This window comes from Anomaloglossus baeobatrachus, chromosome 1 (assembly GCF_048569485.1).
Source record: "Anomaloglossus baeobatrachus isolate aAnoBae1 chromosome 1, aAnoBae1.hap1, whole genome shotgun sequence".
Taxonomy (NCBI): domain Eukaryota; kingdom Metazoa; phylum Chordata; class Amphibia; order Anura; family Aromobatidae; genus Anomaloglossus; species Anomaloglossus baeobatrachus.
In genome coordinates, this window is record NC_134353.1 from 458,237,637 (window position 1) to 458,262,638 (window position 25,002).

General features: G+C 38.7%; 1 protein-coding gene across 1 annotated transcript in view; it reads right to left on the bottom strand.

The window, feature by feature from the left end:
* LOC142294846 (ephrin-A2-like) overlaps positions 1 to 24,325 on the bottom strand; it is a 464,446-nt gene extending 440,121 nt beyond the window's left edge. The window contains exon 1 of the mRNA XM_075337903.1: positions 23,680 to 24,325. Within this exon, the coding sequence (XP_075194018.1) occupies positions 23,680 to 23,798 (119 nt within the window). The 5' untranslated portion in view covers positions 23,799 to 24,325. The remainder of the gene's footprint in view (positions 1 to 23,679) is intronic.
* Between the last annotated feature and the right edge of the window lie 677 nt (positions 24,326 to 25,002).

Consider the following 25,002-nt stretch of genomic DNA (forward strand, 5'->3'; position numbering starts at 1 on the left):
TCTGTATAGTAGATACTGTACTGTACAATGGTATACTGTATATAGTATACAGTACATATGTACAGAAAGTTACCTCCAGGATTGGTCAGAGCTCGGTGAAAGGACAGGACTGGAAGTATGCACATTGAGTATTTGCTCTTATTGCAAAGCATTGCTCTTAAACCAAGTTGCAAATGTTAAAAAGCTTTGCTTTTCTTGCAAAACACTCTCAGACCAAGTTACTCTTACGCGGGCTTTACATGCTACGATATCATTAATGAATTATCGTCGGGATCACGTTGTTTGTGGCGCACATCCGGCATAATTAACAAGATCACAGCGTGTAACTCTTAAGAGCGATCTTAAACGATCGTAAAAGAGGGGAAAATCGTTTGCCGAGGAGAGGTAGTCCTGAAATATAAAATCGTTTTCGGCTTATTAGCGATGTTGTTCCTCATTCCTGTGGCACCACACATCGCTGTGTGTGACACCGCAGGAGCGACAAACATCTCCTTACCTCCGTCCACCGGCAATGCGGAAGGAAGGAGGTGGGCGGGATGTTTACGTCCTGCTCATCTCCGCCCCTCCGCTTCTATTGGACGGCTGCTGTGTGACGTCGCTGTGATGCCGCACGACCCGCCCCCTTAGAAAGGAGGCAGTTTGCCAGCCAGAGCGACGTCACAGAGCAGGTATGTGCGTGTGACGCTGCCATAGCGATAATGTTCGCTATGGCAGCGATCACACAATATCGCACGTAAGACGGGGGTAGGTGCTATCGCGCTCGACATCACTAGCTGGTGCTAGCGATGTCGCAGTGTGTAAACCCCGCTTTAATCCAAAGTTCCACTGTATAACCAAATGTCAAAGTGGTCACGAAAAGCCTAGAATATAAACCTATATATGCCACAACACTCAATAAAAAGTTATCTTTATTACACAAAAAGAGAAAAACAACCACACCATAGTAAAAGTAGGGAAGTATAATACACTTACAGAAAACATATGTGTAGTATAGATTAATAAATATATATAAAAAATATAAATTGTATGAAAAAATTTGAAAAAAAATGCCATATGGGATGTAAGGTTAGATTTGATACACAATTGTATAAATATAATCAATTAAATAGGACTCAAGCGACAAATATTACATAGAAACATCATAACTACCATTGAAAAGGGTGATTCATATAAAACACAGATAAGGTAGTATATAAAAACACCCTCATAGAAAATAAAGAAGTATAAGGCATATAATATGCATAGTCATAGGTACTAACATATCTCCTGCTGAATACTTAAATAAAGAGATATTACGAACATCATAATGCATAATACAAAAAATGTTCACTAGATTATGTCTATATTAATTAAGGTGCACGCATATGTTACCTAATTGCGCCCATTTGTTCACATTTTTTCATGCAATTTATATTTTTTATACACGGTATATATTCACCTATACAACACATGGGGTACTACTATTTATGTGTCATTTGTATGCATATTATCCTTCCTACTCTTTTTATGATATGATTGTTTCTGTCTTTTTGTGTAATAAAGATTTCAATTTTTTATTTAGTGTTGTGGCATTTATAGGTTTAATTACTAGAATAGGACAAAAAAAGAAAAGTTATGCATGTCTTTCATTATTTTGCAATATTTCTTTTTTTGGAGTGTGAAGAATAAAAGTATCTTCACACTTATCTTTTGAATGTATTTTTTTCTGCATGAAAAAAGCAAGCTATGACAGAAAAATGTAACATGACTCAAGTTTTTGTGCAATTTTTATATGGTCTTTTATGCTTTTTTTGCTCCTAATCCATTTTGTCATTGGGGAAAAACTGGATTAAAACATGACGAAGCCTTTCTATTCTAAAATACACCACAGACCAAAAAAAATGCAATGAGAACAAACACATGATGTGAATGACAAATATAAATACTTTTGCTGTTACTGTAAAACACTGCATTTTTGCCAGACAGAGAAAAAAGCATAAAAAATGCTGCATGAGAACAAGCCTTAGTTGTCATGATAAAGCATTTTCGAGCTGGTTAAGAGCAGGTACTAAAAACTCCTGAAATAAAAGAAATCTCGCAAGTGATAAAATAGTAATTTCAATGAGCTGAAATACAATTAGTAATTAGCATGATATTTCATTTTTCCAAACACAAAACACAAGGAAAATAGTAGAGAATTATTTATACTGAAGATGTAGAATCGGATGGGTGAGTCCATCTAGGATCAATTCCAGCAACAAACATCGGAACACGACAGCCCTGGTTTGGAATAAAAGGTGCCCATCCTGCTAGCACGTGAGTGCTAAAATGTTATTAACCTGTTGACATGGGGTTAATCGTGTTTGAATCCTGCCCAGTGCCTGTACATTAAATTCTGCGGCCAGATGGAACGTAGCTTTATTCCTCCCAGCAGCATCCAAGCTTTAGTCACGAGGGTGGTACAATGCAGGTACAGGCGCCTCTTTGTGTTTAGACAGCAGTGGCTGTAACTGCCCCCCTGCACTGATTGACAGCTGGATCTAATGCAGAGCGGCTGTCAGTCAGTGCAGGGGATGCAGTTACAACCGCCACTTTCCATACACAGATTGGTGACTAAACCTATGCCATCACCTTCTCATGACTGAAACGCAAATGCTGCCTGGAGGATTAGAGTTATTTTCCTCCTGGCAGTGGAGTTCAATGGGCAGGCGCTGGGCAGGATTCAAACAGTATTAACCTGCAGGTTAACTCCATATCTGCAGGATAATAGTGCTTTGACATGTGACAGGTATCTTTTAATAATGTAATATGTGGTATGCATAGGTCAAATCAGATAAACCACAACCATGTCACCAAGTGATACACGCTGCAAAACAGGCACTCTGCAAGTATGTATCATCTCAACACTATTTCAATATGGCAATTTTTGCAGACTAGTAATACTAATTAGTCCCTCCATGCACCCCTCATATTGTATCCCTTAATGGGAGTCTGTAATCCTCCCAACCAAATCAATAACAGTGCTGCATAGTAGACTTGACAGTTGTCCAGCATAAAAAATGATTACTGAAGCAAACAATGGGTAAACATTTTTCAAAGCAATGTATCATCAATTCTCTAACTCCCATGGCTCTAGTGTGGACCTCTCCAATGGTCTCTGGTTTGATGGAACGCTGTTATATTCTGTTCTTTGATCACCTGACTAATGAGGCTGGAGATTATCCACAGCAGTCATGTAACTGTAATAACCCTTCATCAGCGGTACATCCCTTCTTATCCTGTTCCAGGAACCTGACCACTGCAGCCAATCACTGATGTCACATAACTGAGGACCGGACATCATTACTTCCTGGCCTGTCAATACCACATTTGCATATTACTTACTCAGGCTGGAGATATGTAAGAAATTACTGGGAACTGGCTCAGGCTAAAAGTTAAGACTAAGGGGTACTTTACACGCTGCGACATCGCTAACGATTTATCGTCGGGGTCACGGTGTTTGTGATGCATATCCGGCGTCGTTAGCAACATCGCAGTGTGTGACACGTATGAGCGACCTACAATGATCGCAAAAGTGGTAAAAATTGTTGGTGTTGGAGAGGTCGTCCAAACACCAAATATCGTTGTCTGGTGAGTAGCGATGTTGTTCCTTGGTCCTGCGGCATCCCACATCGCTGTGTGTGACACCGCAGGAGCGACCACCATCTCCTTACCTGCCGTCCACCGCCAATGAGGAAGGAAGGAGGTGGGCGGCATGTTCCAGCCGCTCATCTCCGCCCCTCTTCTGCTATTGGACGGCTGCCGTGTGACGTCGCTGTGACGCCGCACGAACCGCCCCCTTAGAAAGGAGGCGGTTCGCCAGCAACAGCGACGTCGCTAGGCAGGTAAGTGAGTGTGACGGGTGCAAGTGAGGTTGTGCTACACGGGCAGCGATTTGCCTGTGACGCACAACCGACGGGGGCGGGTACGCTCGGTAACGATATCGGTACCGATATTGCAGCATGTAAAGTACCCCTTAGACCTTTGTTGCATTAAATTATGTCACCATATTGGGACACAATTTGTTATAAATGTTATAGATTAGACTGGATGTAACATACCAGTGTACAGTCTTTTATATATACTTTTCTGATGGTAATATCTACTAAACCATTTGACAATATCATTTTAGAGTTTTAAAACATGATTTTTTTTTAGTACATTTCTAAATGAGAAACACCCGGGACTGGCTTAGTGGCTAGCATTCCCGCACTGGGGCTAACATTATAGCTGAATGGGTCGGTACATACTGCGGGTTCACACATGCTGCGCTATCACGCATTGTTGCAGTTGTGGTTATATAGGAATGATAAAATAATCCAACTTGCGCAACTTGCCTTGTAAAATTGATGACTGTTTCAGTTACGCTTTCCTAATAATACTTTGAGTAGTTATCTGTGTATATTCTATACAAACGTCTTGTGGCCTATTGTTTGCAGAAGCACAGTAGTGTAACAAACAGGCATTGTCCATTCATTCTGCTCCCAAGTGCTTCTGCTGTCCGGCGGGCACTACATCTTACTGCAGGGCCCAGTTATGTGTATCGCTTCAGATTCAGTTTAGTGGGAAACCTCATTAACTGATAATTAGCAATTATGAACAGGCCTTACACAGCACAGCGTAAATGGATATTCCCAACACTTAAAGATAAATAATGACCATTGAAAGCACAAGGAGCGACAGTCTTTTTACACAGAAAGATGCAGGTCAGGCCAAAAATGAGTAAAAGACGTATTTAGAAGGCTCACCATTGTTTCCTTTTGTATTCCTTCCACGACCAGACTCTGGAAGGGGAGAACTCCAATGTCTCTCAAATTTTATCAAATAAAATACTTCACAGACAGGGAATGTGGATTTGTATGGACGTTGGGAACTTCTGATTCAACAAGAAACTCAAGAGGCCTGAGAAAGGTCTGCTGGTGAACCAGACATTAATGCTCCGCAGCCATCTATGTATGCTATTTGTCTTTATTCCCTCAAAACAAAGTGGAACCTAGGTACCAAAGGAATGTGGGTATATAATTGGTCACTGTATGAGGACCAATGAAAAGTCAGCCGCGCAATTAGCAACAGTGCCACTTTGTCTCTGCTAATATGCATTAACAGCCTTAAAGTTTGATCACCAGCAAACACTGCCGTATGTGCCACCATAGCACTACAAAGATGATTAGTTGACAGTCGTCACATACTGTTTGTCCTCAGCAAGGTATCAGTATGGTGGCACAAAGGTTGATATTTAAGAAGCTTATATTAGTAAGGATTAACAAAACTACCACATTCATTTGACAAAACATTTCAGTGGCACCCCTGTGCTCTGCTCATATCATCCTGTCAGAAATGAACATTAATCATCTTAGAGAAAGTCACCGATGAAAGCCAACATCTGTCTGACTGCGCTGTTCACTTTACTACCTATAATATGGGGTTTTCAACGACAAGTTCCTTCTTTTTCTACCCTCCATTGCATTTTAAAAGGACTCATTGGTCATAAACACAATATGCGGTACACTGACCTCTTTTAGACTGTCATAAATATGACTAGGGATAATTAATTCTAATACGAGGGGCTGCTGATAAGTCTTTGGCTTTGTGATTTTTTTTTGTGTTTCTACGGTAACAAATGTTACATCATATGAAACCCTTTTTTGTCTAATATATGTTTTCAAAATTTTGTGTTTGTTGCTTATGGCAACAGCATTCTATGCTGACAGAGTCTAATGCGATATTCACAGCAACTGAGAACAGAGGAGTGATAAAATTCTTGTTTCTGCAAGGAAAGTCCATGAAGGATATTCATGGTGATATGTCGCAGACATTGGGGGATCAATGCCCTCCATATTCCACAATTAAGAACTGGGTTGCCAAATTTAAAACAGGCCACTTCAGCACCAACGATGAGGAACGTCCTGGACGACCGAGAGTGGTTGTTGTTCCAGAGATCGTCGATGCTGTGCACAATCTCATACTAGAGAATCGACGAATTTCAGCTAAAGCAATAGCAGACATCATGGGGATTTCCGGTGAATGTGTTTGTGTCATTATCCATGAATGTTTGCACATGAGGGAGCTATCTGCAAAGTGGGTCCCCAAAAGTGTGACAACAGATCAGAGAAGCATGCGAGTGAAAATGTCCAGGTCCATTTGTCAGCTTTTCTGGACTGATAAGACCTTCCTGGATCGAATGGTCACTATGGATGAGACCTCAATTTATTTGTATGACCTTGAAAACAAGGAACAGTCAGTGGAAGGAATGGAGGCACAGTGGTTCTCCTCGTCCAAAGAAGTTCAGGGTGCAAAAATCAGCCACTAAAGGTGATGGCATCTGTGTTCTGGGATAAGGAGGGCGTGCTGCTAGTGGACTACCTTCAAAAGGGTTCCACTATCAATGCAAGGTATTACATTGAACTTTTGGACCAATTGAAGGCAGCTCTGAAGGTCAAGTGGCACGGCAAGCTCTCCAAAGAAATGTTGTTCCTCCAAGACAACACTTTTGCTCACACTGCACAAGCGACCATGGCAAAACTGGCAGACCAGGGCTTCCAGCTGGCTGACCACCCACCTTATTCACCTTATATCTAGCTCCCTCTGACAATTATCTGTTTCCAAACCTGGAGAAACATATAGATCATCTGGATACTGAATAGTAATAGTCACCCACAGTCAGAAGATAATCCAGCAGAAAATGGGTATAGGAGAGGACACTAATACAGAAAAATACTCCTAAAACGTAGCTTTTAATAGTGAACTACACTATTGCACTACATGGGAATGATTCATTTGGATCTGCATTCTATGTGATGACAAGATAAGTCTGATTCCTATGTGACCGTTTCCTGAAAGCAGGTGGTAGGTGGTGACTATATTAACAAAAGGGTCGACCATGATATGATAACCCTGTACTATGGATCGGTTATACAATTAAGAAAACAGTGAGATCTTCATATTTTATGAGACAGATGACTGTTCTGAAATAGTGTCTGTTGGTCACTGATATGTACATGTAGCTTCTCAGTATTTTTCTCACTTCTGAGGTTAAAACTGTTTTCACCTTTTCCATTGATTAAAATCCCAGTTTTTTCTTTAGGGGTGGTTCCCCACTAAGGATACTCTGGAGTACAATTATAGAGGGTCACAGCCTCTGGGAATTTGTATTATCTGTGCCTCATATGTCACTGGGCATGTTTGAGCTTTGTGACCCAAGTGACATATGACTGTTTTTATAGTCACGTTTTTATATGACCGATGGTCTTTTAAGTTCACTATTAAAAGCTACGTTTTAGGAGTATTTTTCTGTATTAGTGTCCTCTCCTATACCCATTTTCTGCTGGGTTACAAACCTGAAGAAACACCTCAAGGGTACCAAATTTCACACCATTTCTGATGCCATGGCTGCTATGGATGCCTGGTTTGAGCCACAACCGAAATCCTTCTTTTAGCTAGGGTTACAGAACATGGAATACCAATGTAAGAAGTGTGTTGACATCAGTGGAGAGTATGTGGAATAAATGTAAAGTTTCATCATCCTATCTCGTTTCTTTCTCAGTAAAGCCAAAGACTTATCAGCAGCCCATTGTATAAACCGTAGTGAAGTTATATTTCTGTACAGTCAAGAATGAATAATAAGTCTAAGCTCCTTCTCTCAAACTGATTCTAAGAGGCTAAACTTCATTGAGCTTGCGTTAAAGAGATTGTCTGGGCAAAAGGTGCTTGTTATTTGTAGATTGGATTCTGTAAAAATACCAAAATAAATCAAACTTACCAGCTGTCATCTTCTTGGATCCAGCGCAAGCCACTGACATCACCATTTAACCAGCCACAGGACAGTTGCGGGTTTTGATAGTGGTCAGGTGACTTTAACGATACATTAATGAATGTTTTCCTGATAATTCCCAATTCAAGCCAGCTGGATTAGAAGCAGTCATCCCAAGGCTGACACAGACCACAAAGTGTCCTACGTTGGAGCCGCGAAGGTGACAGCAGATAGGATTTATTTTGCTATTTTTACATAATACAACCCCTAAGTAACAAGCACTTTTTGCACAAACAACCCCTCTAACCAAAAGCACATACTGTGTTTGCTCCAACATGAACGCCAGTGCTGTGGTGAGAACTCATCAGATGTCAATCAGTTCTGTCCATCTTCATCTTAAGGTTACAAGGAGGCCAAAGGAAGAAACTATGTTACATTTGCTCTTTGGAGAAGGTTTGCACAATTATGTTGTCACAGGCTCGCTCAAGCTTCATAGAAATGCATGATTCTTGTTCTTATTACTCCTTTCCTTCTCATTCCTATATGGCTCCCCATGTTTAAAAAAAAGCACTAATTGGGCTCTTCTGGTGACAGAAAAAGACCAGGACATAAAAACCAGAGGGAAACTGACGAGTGAACTTGCACTCTATGAGTGATGGAACTAACACTCACACAAGGCACAACGCTACAATACTGGACATCATAACAAGAAATAGATGGCATAGGGCAAAAAACGTGGAGCGACAGACAACTGAACGAATAGAGAGCACAAAGTAAAGCACACAATAGTATAATCCGGTGAGCACAGTGCGGTTTTTATCACATTTTTTATGGTTCTTTTTACTGCAGTTTTGACACAAAATTGCAAGCAAATACTTATGCCAGGAATGTCAAAGATGGAAGGGAAGAGGAAAAATTAGGGATATGTATCCACGCTAGTCACCACCTCTGGAACTTATGAATGGTTAATGTTTTTTTATTTTCATGCACAGGTCAACGCATTTCAGGAGTACTCAGTTCCCTTCATCAGGACAATGGGAAAAAAAATAAAATCTCAAATTTTTCCCCAATGTCCTGATGAAGGGAGCTGAGTACTCCTGAAACGCGTTGACCTGTGCATGAAAATAAAAAGGCATTAATCATTCACAAGTTCCGGAGGAGGTGACTAGCGCGGCTACACAAGCCGATTTCTTCCTCTTCCCTTCCATCTGCTATAACCGGGGCTGCAGCTTTTCACCTGGATACTACATGCGGTTATATGGGTTGTGACTGGCACAACTCCTAGAGGTGAGTTTTCACTCTTATTATCATCTTAGGTTTATTTAGGTAAGACTCTATTGCGCTTTTTCTTCCACAGTTTTTACAGGAATGTCAAGGAGAAACCTGAAGTGCTGTGCACATTTTGAGTTCTTTTTCCATGCAGCTTTGGAGCAGAAAATAATCTGCAGCATGTCAATTCTTCCAGCGTTCTTGCCTGCATTTTTCCACATTGATATCAATAAAAACACATAAGAAATGTGGCAAAACTGTGCTTTTTTTCCATTGCGTTTTTCCTGCCATGAGATGCAAAAATGATGCAGAAATTTCTGGAACTAAATATTCAATGTGCGCACCTGGCCTTTAACTTATTGCATAATGTGTGAGACATAAGGAGGAACCCAAAACGCATTGATCATTCCCTTAATAAACCTTTTGTATGGTGTTAAAGAAAAGCTGTTTTGGTTAGAATATCACTGGGCCCAGGGTTTTGAAATTTCCCATCATAGAGGTTGGAGAAGGCCCACCTGGATAAATGGGGACTATTGTCCCCCCTACAATAAGTAAAGCCCTTATTAGACGGGGCAAAAATTGTTCAGAGAACTGCAATATCCTTTGAAACAGAGCGATATTCACAGTGTGTAATAGCTGCTGGTGATCGCAATATTGTTTGAGTCTCATGAAACCAGATCTTTCAGCTTGTTTAAAAATTATCGCTTTTCGGCATAAAACGTCCCCATGTAATAAGTCACTACAAGGTGTCATACACGCTTTTATGAACGACCAGTGACTTTCCATAAACCGCAGCAGTGATCTTTCGAGAGAACATTTGCTTGTGTAATAATGAGCTTGTACGCATGCTAACGAAGCGATAACTATTCGCTATTTAATCGCTATTGTTAGAAAATATTCCTCTCTAAACAGGGCCTTTAGTGTTATACTGTTGTGTGCGTTGTGTTCACTATTCATTCACTTGGACGGCCCTCCCTGTTTTTCATCTTGTCTCATAATACAGAGTTTATGTTGGATTAAAATACGCATTTGATCAATATCAGTATAGGAATGAAAAGCCAGAAACAACAGGTATACGTAAAGATATAGATATTTCCAATAAAACTACAACTGTTTAATATAGTATGTTGAGGCACATTTCTACAATAAGTTGTATAGCAATAATCGACTAAAACTACTTTAATAAATCTTACCCTACATTTTTAAAAAAAGATTTCAGATTATGCAAGCATGAACCATAATTATGTCTACGCAAAGAAAGTGCGCTACCGATAGAAAAAAGACAGAATATCTCCCATATTTGACTAGTGTGACACCAGGCAAAAATTTGAAGCATCATAATTAAGAATCACACAACCATAATATATTTCTAAGCCACACGACGACAAACAATTGGTGGTCAGGAGATCGTCACGGGGCCAACATTTCCCACTCATCCTTACTGTGTGCGACAGTGTAAATTCCACCACTGGTGACATTCACTGATACTGAGGGCGAGGGCAAGATTACTTTGTCACAATAATGAAACAATATCTGTAAAAAGCTGTAAAATTGAATTGGTGTGACTTCAGCATAGAGAAGGGACACATTTTTATCAAAACATTCAGTATATAAGCTCTGGGAAGCAAGATCGATTTAATAAAAATAAGAGTAATGCTTTCATAACGCCAACATAGTCTGCAGCACTGCTGATGGACCGATATACAGTGGAACCTTGGATTATGAGCATAATTGGTTCCAGGAGTGTGCTCTTAAACCAAGGTACTCTTATATCAAAGCAAATTTTCCCATAGGAAATAATTAAAATGCAGACAATTCGTTCCACAACCCAAAAATATTTACTGTATATGTAGAAACTTATTAGTTATTCAAAATAATGCACTTTATTCATACAAAATTATTACAGTACACTAATAAAAATACTGTACAGCACAAAAAAAAACATAGAAAGCAAATGAAACTGTACTCACAATAGAATTGCTATATAGTATATACTGTACCGTACAATGGTATACCACATACAGCACGTATGTACAGAAAGTTACCTCCACAGCGGGTCAGAGTGTGGTGAAAGGACAGAACCGGAAGTGTGCATGGTGAGGATTTGCTTTTATTGCAAATCATTGCTCTTAAACCAAGTTACAAATTTGTAAAAAGCTTTGCTTGTCTTGCAAAACGCTTTCAGACCAAGTTACTCTTAATCCAAGGTTTCACTGTATGTTGAAATCCTTTAAAGATGAATACAAAAGACAAATTGACTTTTTCCAGGTAATATTTACAAGGATAGCTATTTGGTGGTAATTGATTATTTTGGTATGTCCACTATTTTACGTTCTGTTAGGCTGATTAAAATGTTACCACTGTTGTGACCAATAACATTACCTAAGCCCATATTAGCCTAACATTGATTTCCAGGGTACTGTGCAGTTGTTCCACATTCTCGGTGCTTTTACTCACACAGATACTCTTACATTAGAATTTGGCGGTGGGAAATACGAAAGGTTCCTCAGACATACTGTCATTTGTATTTTTAATTTCACCTTCACCTCTTGCGTCATGAGAATATTTCTTGCCTAAGGTTTTGTAGTTTTGAGATTATATTTATCAAAAACGGACATGAAAGTGAAAAACAATATGCACATTTTAATAAAACAGAAATCTTTTTCTAGACTGCAAATTTCCCTTCCTCAGATTCCCTTACATTTCAGTCACTATCAGCAGGGGGCGTAAGCGATGCATACTACATGAAAACTTGGAGAACAGTCTCAATTCTTGCACTTTTATTATTATTATTTTTTCCATTTTCCTAATGTGGAAATGTCCCCAGGTGTGATGTGAATGAATCTTCCTGCTGGAGAGACATGATTGACAACTTCCTATACTGAAGCTGAGAGCAAATAACGCTGGCAGCGGATCAAAGGAAAGTGTGTGCCGCTACAAAGACAACACATCTACAGAGGAAAAGAAAGAGCAAATTAGAGAGTGTGACTATTGTGAGGTTACAGGGCAATCTAGCAACTAATTGTCTGGTGTGTGTGCTCTCCACACTCGGGTTCAAATAAGACTGATACATTACAAGATAAGCTGAAATGTCATAAAACACATAAAGAGACCCCTAAAATGCATCTCAAGAAGAAAAGGTCACTATTGTTTATGCTGCTCAGCTCTCACATTCACTTACCTACTTGAAACGTGCTTGCTATATACTTTTATAATATAACAAAACGAACCTTATGCAATTACATTCTTCAAGAAATTAAAACATAACTATTTGGGATGATCGAATACCTCAAATATTCGGCTTTGCGAATATTTTCCGAATAGGTCACCTCTATTCGACTATTCAATGTAAGTCTATGGGAAACCCCGAATAACAACTATTCGGAACTATTCGGGCTTCCCATAGACTTACATTGCACATCGAATATTCACATAGCGGCGACCTATTAGGAAAATATTCTCGAAGCCGAATATTTGAGATATTCGATCCCTTATAACTATTTTACCAGGCCACAAAAATAACACAAATTGTATAAATTGTATAATATATTGTTAGATCTATTATCTATTTATCTAGCTATCATCTATCTATCCATGTATATATCTATCTATCTATCTATTTATCTATTTATCTATCTATCATCTATCTATCAGCTATTCCTGTATCTATCTCTCTACCTATTATCCATCTATCACTGTCTGTCTAACTATCGTTGTTATCATATGTCTATCTCCATCTATCCCTCTATTTCTCTATCTATCCCACTATCCCTCTATCTATCTCTGTCTGTCTATCTATCCATTGTATCTTTCTATTGCTATCTATCCCTTTATCTATCTATCTATCTATCCATCCATCTATCCATCCATCCATCTATATCTATCTCTGTCTATCTATCTATTCCTCTACCTATCCCTCTATCTATCTATCTCTGTCTATCTATCCATCCATCTATCCATCCATCTATCCATCTATCTATCTATCTATCCATCTATCTATCTATCTATCTATCTATCTGTCCATTATTTATCTATCCATCTATCTATCTATCCATCCATCTATCCATCTATCTATCTATCTATCCATCTATCTATCTATCTATCTGTCCATTATTTATCTATCCCTCTATCTATCCATCTATCTATCTATCCATCTATCTGTCCATTATCTATCTATCCCTCTATCTATCTATCCCTCTATCTATCTATCCCTCTATCTATCTATCCCTCTATCTATCTATCTATCTATCTCTATCTCTCTCTATCTATCTATCTATCTATTCCTCTATCTATCTATCTATCCCCCCATCTATCCCTCTATCTATCTATCTATTTATCTATCTATCTGTTTATCTATCTATCTATCTGTCCCTCTATCTATCTCTCTATCTCTCTATCTATCTATCTATCTATCTATCTCTCTATCTATCTATCTATCTATCTATCCCTCTATCTATCTATCTATCTATCCCTCTATCTATCTATCTATCTATCTGTCCCTCTATCTATCTCTCTAGCTATCCCTCTATCTATCTATCCCTCCATCTATCTATCTATCTCTCTATCTATCTATCGATCATCCATGATAAATTTTGCTATCAGCTTAGAATTAGGATGCAGGTTTGTTTATCCATGTAACAGCCAGAAGTGTATATATAGCTGTGTCCCACCTGTGTATATACTTAGCTAATGAGCATTGTCAGACATCTATCTATATATCTATCCCTTAGTTGGCCAGTAGACTTTAGCTACCATCTCTTCATACTGTCATAGCCGTGGAACATCCATTTGTGAATTAATGCTTTATGTTTCTGGTTTACATATAATATTTTCCATACAATAATGATTCCAGTATATGAATATCAGGTTCCAGACTGGTACATACATTCTGGATGCTGACTCTGTGGATTAAACTTTTACCTCAGAGAAACAAGAGTCTATAACGCATCAAATGTTTGCAAAAATAAATTCAATATTATTTTATTAATTTTTACAAACATCATTAAAAAGACACACATTTAAGATTCATTGTACATTCAAAAAACGGTAAACGGTTACCCGAAACCTCGAATGACCCACAAAAGTTTGCAAAAAAATTGATGTGTTATAGACTCTTGTTTCTCTGAGGTAATAATAATTCCAGTACCTGAAATAAAAGCATAAACCCAAGTTTCTAGTGAACACCGGGAGAGACACGTGCTCCACAGTGCTATTGATAGGCATGGGTTATCATGATTATAGAGGGCATGGGGTAGATAGTGTTAATATATACTGTAGGTTGATGTGAATGATCTACTTTGCCTTAGGGATGACGAAAATAACTTACCCTCAAAGTATTCTTTTGCCAGGCATCTTAATAAGGCAGATACGTTTTGCAATATATCTGTCTTTAGCCCGATATATAGTTTTCTGAACTAAGATACAGTTCCACAACATGAATATCTGCATTGTAGTTAGATGTCTTAAATGTGAATTGAAACATTAAGAAAGCCATGCCAGTAGCTTGTTAAATTCTAGCATTCTTATTACAGAGCTTAAAAAGGCATGTGCTTTCCAATGCAATACATATGGTGACGGCGGCTACACATGTACTAAGCCATTTTCCACACAGAAACTGAAGCATTATTAACTACTGATTTTACCCGACTAACAAAAGATTTCCAAGCAATTATTTTTATGATTTCATCATTCTGAAGATGGAAAAAGTAGCTACTAGCATTAGAAAAATGAAATCATTAGTGAGTCCCATTTCTGAGTGAGTCTAAGTATAGGCCAAGCATTAGAGGTGAAATAAATGGGACTGTGAGCGTAAAAATACATGTTCCAAAATATTCAGTAACAAGAAAAAGACTAAATATAATCTAGAAATAATATAAAGGTAGAGACCGTAATAGTATGTATCCAATTAAGTTCTTCATGCAATAGAAATAAAAGCATAATTGTGGATGAGCAAATCTTCCCTTCCTTTATTGTCCTAGTGTAAACATAAAGAAAGCCCATTACATTGGACTGCAATGTGTGTGGGTACAACCACTCCACTGATGCCCAAACCACGCATTTTAGTACTTGTAGTACTAACGTTGTAGTACTATGTGTTGGAAATATAGCTTAACCCTGAGTCAGTGTTCTGGAAAGCATGTGTTAGGGATAAAAAGGAAATGAAATGTTTTACTGTATAGAAGTTCTGAGCGTAATCACCACTTTCCACTAAAAGGTATACTTAGCTGGATCCTTTCTCAACACTGAGGAGAGAAAGTCATTGTGCACCTCTAGCAGCTTAAAGGGTTTTATGAGAACCTGTAAAATGTAGTCAAAGAATGAAATAATCTACTCTTACTTGTTAAAGTCTCCGCTACTACAGCGCCACCACTAAGTGCCACGCATCGGTCTTTGCTTGCTTGGCCACCGCGATAACATCCCATTTACCCATGTGACCATTGCATCATTCAGCAGCAGGTGATATAACCGATGCGTTGTCTAACTTTATTCTGTACCCTTACAGCCCCTTGGTCAAATTTATAGGAGTTTAGAAAAACGCTTTCAACAGATACATTCACAGATATCCATGGAATCAACAATCATCATTCTTCTGTTCAAAGCCACTATCCATTTTTGCTATGCGTTGTATACTATTAAACATAGAGAGTGCATGACTAAATATAACACTGATTTGAAAGAATAAGATGGCAAATCGGAATGGAATAATAGGAAGCATACATAGAAATGATGGGACCTCAAGGAAAATGTTAACAATTCCACTACCTAAACGTCCCAAAACATTTGGAGAACCCTGTCGTCTCTAAGATTTGTAATAAGTGATACGATAAATATATATATGATTAAAATACTGCTGTGATCCAGGTAAGAGACACCGGTCAGACAACTCACGTTTCTTAGGTCATATATCATATTCATGGCAAATTTCTGCACCTCTGCACCAGTTTTATATACCAGAACAACCTGTGGAATCATTTCGGAGGCCAAAATATTCAGATGCCGTTTGCTAAGGCATGGAGATATTTGTAACTACAGCAGATGATGGTTGAAGGCCATAAAAAATACCAATGGAGCTAGTTGGACAGATCCTACTAAGAAAATGAGTTGTGATTTGCATGTGAGAGATGTTCAGGGAAACAGACCTAAAAGACACAATATGTATCACACAAATACATTGATTTTAACACTTATCAAACTGGACTCTAGCTATAAAAATAAGCATCGCAACCATATATCTGCAGATGGTCATGGCTACAGTGATTAATACTAGAAGAGCCATATGTGCAACAGATCATGGACTCAATTTCCACCCTTTTACCCTTCTACAAGATTTAATGAGTTAAATGACTCTGAACATAGACATGCCTCCACATGTGAAGAGGAAGAAACCCCCATGTAAAGTTTAGCAAATTACCATTATCTACAACCATTCTTACATTTTCTATCAACGCCTATGTTCTCTAGTGCAGAGAGACTTGCTCAGTAAGTGTTCTTCGAATATCCTAGCTATGTATGTATATCAGGAGTCAGGAATTTTTTTTGTAAGATATTAGGTTATTCAAAGAGGTTCCCCAACCTGACTAAAGGAAAACCTCTCCACACAGTCCACGCCTCGGGAATTAAGCTCTTTTAGACAGACAACTGTGTGGATTCAAAAATAACTATGGACATTTTCAATGACCAAAATTTAGAAGGAAAACATTCAAGAGAGAACATGGCCGAAGATAACCTGACAAATTTGGAGAAAACACCAAACGTCTAAAAATGTTTCAGAGGTGTGAATTCTACATTACATATATGAATGTTTAGGTGAGAACTGATAGCAATCTGTATCTATGATGGATAAAAGACTTTTTTGTGGATGTAGTACAACATGTACAATAAATAATGGTAAAATATCTCACTATAATGTTGAACAAATGCAGCATTTATCTGCAGAATGTCTAGAAGTATCTATTTAATGGTATTGATGAACCAAGAATAAAGTAATTTCTACAAGTCACATACGATTCAAGGTTTACTGATCCATAGGCCCCTGGATAACTGTAACTGACAACCTGAGACCGGTTGGTTAAGATTCTCTCTCTATGATACACACAAAGTGAATACATTGCATAAAAGTGGAGATCTGCACCTTATAAACTGCAATCAATGTGCTTCATATAAGATGAAGGTTGTGTTAAACTAAACTAAAGATCTTTGGAGAAGTCTATGAAAGCAACCAAAAAAAATCCAACCTGGTGAAATTATTGCCCTCAAACATCCGAAAATTGCAGGCAGACTCCGTCAAACAAGGTCACCTGCCATCAAGAATGCGTGTCACGATATTTCTTTTTACCCAATGTCACTAAAAACATTGTTTGACTATTCCATAGTATAATTCTTATGAAAGGTACCCATGATAATGAGACTACAAGGAAACATAAATATGTGTATGTTTCACAATAATGGTAAATCATATTCAGAGTAATGTATCAATTTACTATTTCTTTCAATTTCTAGTAACAATACAAAAATCATAAAATAAACAATACATAGGGGCTTCTAGAAAGAGACAACGATAATCCATTATCTATATTTCATTTTCAAATATGTAGATATATAATTTATTGAGTGTATTACTTTATTTTCCAAAAAATGTGTTTTATGGGATGATATTTGCAATACTTAGTGACTAAACAACTTATACATATGAATACATATACATATGTATTCAAGAGTGCAGAAGGGAGAATACAGGAAATATTATTGGGAGACTGCAGAACATATGGCCTGTTTTCAGAAGGGGACTGGATGAGGATGTTTTCTAAGATTTCCACTCTTTAAAAAAAAAAACAACAAAAAAATTAATAAACAAGAAAATGGTGTTAAATGTTATCACCAAAAGAGACAAATATTGTACAATTGTGGTAAATCACGCTTATACATGATGCAAGGGCGTAAGAACGGTGCAATTACATAGAAATGTGAAAAAAATGTAAAAGTGGAATGAAAAAGTTGTATGAATTAATATATATAGATGTGTAGATACATACCTTGGATCAGGGATAACTTTTTGACTGTATATAGCCTCTATGTGCTTAGATTTTCCAAGTGGGCATTAGATTGTCAGATTAGTGGACACAAAACACTGAAGTAATTACCGATTTATTTGTTTTTCATAAACACTAGTTTTTACAAACATCTAGTGTAATATATTACATGATGGATCTCATAGTAGTAAATCAAACAATTTTCTATATTTTCCAGTGGACATCATCAATGTACTGAAAGGATACAGAAAAAAAATGACAGTTTAGGATGAAAATGTTCTTTTTTTTGTTTGGTTTATTGGATTTTTCCCTGAAAACTGGTCCGGAACACTGTGAGTAAGTAAGCAGTGCTATTTTTACAGATCGCTATCAGTGTGTTAAATTATGTGAGGTGCTTAATCCTCTCAGACTGTTCTTTTTCATTTAATAACTCAAGCACTTGGAAAAAAGCCGGCCAGGTCTGGAAATGCTGAGCTAAAAAAAAAAATGTTGTTTCGCGCCAGACTTGGGATCCTTTAAGAATTTTAACATATGTTGAGCATTTAACTGAACAAAAGAAATATCTTAGGCCAAGCATACAGTCACAGGCAGAAAACCAAAACTGGGGAAATGGGACTAAAAAATGTGGAGTAATGCAGCTAATAAAATCCATATGTTCAGGAATCAGCAGAGCAGGGGAAGTGGACAAAGAAGCATAGCCCACAGTCTCTCAGCTGGAACATCGCATTGTACCACCGTGAGCACAACTAGCCAGTGCTAGCTTTTATATAGTAAACCCAGGGACTTCTAGAACATGCCTAGACAATAAGACATCAGCAATAAGTTTTACAAAGTTAATCTCACAACTGGAATCCTGCAAAACAGCGGCTGTTTAACTTTACAACATGTGTGGATGGATTTACTTATTGGATTCTGAGTCTCAAAAGTGGACAAAATCGACGATATATTTTAGAAACCTACTTTTTATACTTACTTTTTGAAAACTAAAACAAAGTGAATAATTACTATTTAACATGTATTGAAGTGCAGGAAAATTAAGAAGGCTGCTACATCTGACCAGTGCAAGCTTCTGCTGCTTATTCTCAGTAGACTTTTGCATTTCCAAAAGAAGAAATGAAGGTTTCACATTGACAACTGGATCAGTCTGTGACATCTAAGTCAGTATTTTTTATTTTTCTAAAAGATTTTTGACTATAGATTTGTGGTCTTTAGCTTCTCTATCTATTCCTATGCTTTTAAAGTAGTGGCGGGATTGAGGACAACACAGCTTCTGCCTTCCAAAATAATTAGGCTAGGTTAGATTAGGTGGCACAACATTTTACTGATGTCAGGCCTGGGCACAGAGTGATAACACCTCTGGAAATATTGCCCAAAAGACTAAGTGATGTTGAATTAGGGAATGCTGCAGATGGTAGCGATATTCCTAGAAATACTCTGAAATACTTCTGAAATAGAAATTTTACAGAATTCATGGGAACCCTACTAAACAACTGGAACCTCCAGCTTGATTGTAAATGTGTCCATTTAAAGATATGTTATTTTACACTTAATAGACCAATGCTAATATTACAACTTATAAGGCCAACATACGGCCAAAATAAAATACCAAAACCTGATATAAACTTAGATTCAAGTCCACAAGGCAACATATGCTCCACGCTCCGCTCTAGGTGAGGACATGCCAGGGCACATGCCAACTTACTATACACATCGGAAGATCAGTTTACTCTACACACCAATAAAGTAACAAGTATAATGGATTTTATACTTAGAATAATCATAGCTCAAAATAGAGTAACAGGTTCTAGTAACAAATGTCACTATAACTTACCAAGTGGGAAATGCTAAAAAGAATGTGCCAAATCTATCTATTATAATTGTGGCATTGTTTCTTATGATAGGTGACAATAAGCTGTAGTCCAAGGTCCACTGTGCTATTAGAAGAACTTTATGATATACATGCAGCATGCCTAATATGATCTATAGACCTCCCTGCCATTGGAATGGCTGCTAAATTAGTTGTCCAGTGCTCAACTATTGACTCAATGACCATATCTCCTGTGTCCATGCTAAAAACATATATGTTACTGGTTTCTCCACTGTGTGTATACAGGACTAGGAAAGTAGACTCTGAGCCCAAATAGGACCCCAAGTGAATGAACATAATCAGTGACTAACACTGAATATTGGCTTTATTTTACACACATTGTTATAGTCCATTGTGGAGTGAATGAATAGTCATGAAGAATCCTTTATGACCCTAAAAAGGACATTTGGGAAAACATTATTAATTTGTCCACAAAGAGCCAATATTGGAATGATGGTACTAATAATTGCACTGTGCGCTGTCAGACACGTATAACATGGAACCAGGAATACACCTGCACATGCATATATAGTACATACACCATTTCCACACACGGTACATGGCTATCACTTACCACCATGCTGCTCATAGTACAAACAATGATCATGCCAACCTATGTTACTGATCATGGAACACATTACTATAGTATATGGGCAGAGACCAAGGCACTACAATGTCAGAGGCAACTTCACTATTGTACGACATATGTAAGCAAGGCTGGAATTAAATACAACATGCAATGTCATGCACTATAAGGAAAAGGGTATGTAGCACTACATTGCAGTGCAAACCTGGATCAAGGTAATGTGATTAGTCCATTACAATAATCCGGTGCATGCTGGCCACACAGGGAAGGCTCAATCTGACATGCAATGTACATATAGAAGTGAAAGTACTTTAAAGTGCAATACCGGAGACAACTTTTTACTTACCTATGGAAAGTAAGTCACTAACCTATACAATACGCATGTGACAAAAAGCATGAGTGTGACTCCAATGTGCAGAGGCTAGCACACAAACAGAAAGTCCACTAATGTACACAGTGACCTATATATACACATAGCTGCTTCATTAGGATAGATGCTTAGATATTTATAGACCATGAATACCAAATACACCCTCTAGTAACACCTAGGTCATAAAACGTATTGGAACTGTGCCATTTTTAACTAATCCATTAGCCCGTTAAATACGGAAATGTGTCCCACTGAATCCACATGCTGCGAATGCCATTGTATGTGCCAAAATACACTTGCTTGCAACTTGTACAAGTTGGTACCTTTTTATTTGGACAAATGCACAAATACAGTATAATACACTTCATGCCCTTTATGCTTGCAAGCCCATTCTCTATAATATGTACCATCATGCCAACCAATGGTACAAAGAATACAATATGTATGCCAGCTTATGCTACGAATTAAACATGCCAACCAATACTACATAATATGTACCATGCATGCCAACCAATACTACATAATATGTACCGTGCCTGCCAACCAATACTACATAATATGAACCATGCATGCCAACCAATACTACACAATATGTACCATGCATGCCAACCAATACTACATAATATGTACCATGCATGCCAACCAATACTACATAATATGTACCATGCCTGCCAACCAATACTACATAATATGTACCATGCCTGCCAACCAATAATACATAATATGTACCATGCATGCCAACCAATACTACATAATATGTACCATGCATGCCAACCAATACTACATAATATGTACCATGCCTGCCAACCAATATTACATAATATGTACCATGCCTGCCAACCAATACTACATAATATGTACCGTGCCTGCCAACCAATACTACATAATATGTACCGTGCCTGCCAACCAATACTACATAATATGTACCATGCATGCCAACCAATACTACATAATATGTACCTTGCCTGCCAACCAATACTACATAATATGTACCGTGCCTGCCAACCAATACTACATAATATGTACCATGCATGCCAACCAATACTACATAATATGTACCGTGCCTGCCAACCAATACTACATAATATGTACCATGCATGCCAACCAATACTACATAATATGTACCTTGCCTGCCAACCAATACTACATAATATGTACCGTGCCTGCCAACCAATACTACATAATATGTACCATGCCTGCCAACCAATACTACATAATATGTACCGTGCCTGCCAACCAATACTACATAATATGTACCATGCATGCCAACCAATACTACATAATATGTACCTTGCCTGCCAACCAATACTACATAATATGTACCGTGCCTGCCAACCAATACTACATAATATGTACCATGCCTGCCAACCAATACTACATAATATGTACCGTGCCTGACAACCAATACTACATAATATGTACCATGCCTGACAACCAATACTACATAATATGTACCATGCCTGACAACCAATACTACATAATATGTACCATGCTGCCAACCAATTGAACATATTATGCACTGTGCTTGCCAACCAATACAACATAGCACACACTATGCATGCCAACCAATAGCAGAAATTTGCTCTGGCACACTAGCTTCCCACACACAGGACCAAATCTCCACACATTCATTACAAGTGGCTGCTTGATACTTTCTTGGGAGCCCATTTGTGCTCATGAGATGCGTATAATGACTCTGGGCATTAGGGGAAGAATCCAGGTCCCTTGAGTTTCCTTCTGGAGCAGCTGAAAAGAGCAGATAGTTTGCCCAAGTTCAACATGGCATGTCACGTACTGAAGAGCTGGTCTGTAGCCGAGACACTAGAGCAGACAGACTATAATAAGACAGTACTAAGGTAAAAACAGAAAACTTAAGTCCGGTCTAGTTTACTAGTAACATCTGCACCCACGAGCGAAGATACGAACCACGAGTTAGCTGGCGAAACGTTACGTTATAGGGAAACCCCGTCACAAAGGAAATCCTCACGTGGTTGTTGTGCGGTTGCTATGTATATGCCTGTTAGGAATTGCTGTGGAGGAAATGGAGAAGCTAACAGTAAGTTTTATCAATGTCCCAGTAGATGGGAAAACATCTGCACACATGGCAGCTTGGAACGCTTTGTTCACTATTATTCTAGAGTTTCACACATTTGACAATGGTGAGACCTGAAGATTTCTCTTCAGCTTTTATTATAACGCTCATGGCCCTATTGTTAAACAACGTATGTCGTCATTCACACAGGACCATAGAGTTCATGTATCATTGTGCCTATGACAGAAGAGGGCTCATGTATAAAACCACGGCTCAGTTACAATGTTTGCTCCAATACCCACAGCTCCAATAGTCTCCTTTGTTTCTGAAAAGGGGGTGTGGCCAGAAAGTCGTACTATCTCTACAAAAGGATCAGACCGTTTCGGCAATTCTTTGCAGGAATTTGTATGATTGGCTGGATCGCGTTCCATTGGTGGCTAAGTTATAAAATGATGGCAAACATTTTAATAAAATTAGCCAGTGATGTAGAAATGATGAGACCTGACTAGAGAGAATGTAATGATATTACCTCACAAGGAGATATAACGGGTACCATTGTGCCCAATTCTGTGCTGTTATCTATTTCATGTACAACCCTTAGGTTCTCACACAAAAGTTTTGACCAGAAAACTGTATTATAAAGTGCCGCCAAGTATCTCTCTCTATATTGCCTACACTACTAGACTGTATCATGAGAGAAAGTTTCTGCGCCCCACCTGATGCCATTATTGCCCACCACACTGGCAGCTGCTTCTTACCTGGGGTTACTCTTGTTCCAGTAGACTGCATATCGGTCTGATATCACTTTGCTGGGGTCATCTGTCCAGACACAGACCCAAATGAGGGCCCCCAGCAGCAGTGGGACCAGGGGCCCCATACTCAGGGTCCAAGTTTCTTGCTGCACTCACAGTGGACACCGCGCTGCCATGTCCGGACACTATCCTGGAGAAGTGTTCTAGAATATGGATAGAGCTTGGTACCACGGTTCTAAGAAGCTAGTCACTTTGTCACTTTCTGCCAGCTCTCAGCTCCATGCCATGGGGGATCTGCCTGGTACCCCAATTGTGGATCTGGCTCTCTTCCTCGCAGGGAGACGGTGGCTTTCACTCAGGCCAGGGGCAAGGAGCAGGCTCCAGCTCAGCTCAGTTTCACTCTCCGCTTTCATGGTCTAGAGCACAGGAGGTGACAACTCCTGAGCTCGGGAACAGGGACCAGTCAGGACATCCTGCAGGCAGAGGGGGAAGAAACAGATCCTGAGGCACAGTCCACACAACAGGTATGAAGAACAATGCTGAACCCAACTAGCACACACACTGCTATTTCGAGGACTATGACTGCTGCAGATCCCACTACTGCAAGTGCCAAATCCCTGTCTCCTCACTCCATCCAGCACACTTCTCCCCTTCCTCCCTCCCTGTGCATACTCCAGCCAGCCCTCTGCTCTCCTCCCTAAAGCTGCATCACTGGGTGTGAGTGAGAAACAGAACAAGATCCAATCTGGAAATAGATCCTAGGAGCTCCCTCTGCTGGCACGTTTACTAATTGTACTCACAGGCACAGCTCTGCTCAATCTAAGTCATGCCAGGAAATGTTTTTGCATTCTCTTTACAAGTCACAATATCCTTTCCACTCCATCACACTCAATATGAGTGTATGTCTTCCTGGACAATATTTACAGTTTAGATATAGAATTGCTGAACAAAAAAATAAGTATTGTTTAATGTTACAGCCTATATTGTAGTCAATCCTGTACTCTCCAGGTACTCCTTGTCTCCATAAAGCTTCTACTAGTGATCCTTGATCTGGGTAATGTATTTTTCACACCAAGCGCTGAACAGTATTCTGCCAAAGGAAACCCTTAACTACCCAACTGCATTACAGGACCATAGCTAAACTGTCGCTTCATGTTAGTTTCTCTAGCAAACTGCGAACCTGTGACTACAGAACTGGACTAAAATAAAGGCTTTAGCCCAGTGTATGTGCAGAATACATAATGATAAGGTAAACTTGTTACAAACTTACTGATCAGAACAAAACATCAAGAAATATTTATTATGGACAAAACTGCAAGAAATGTCTTC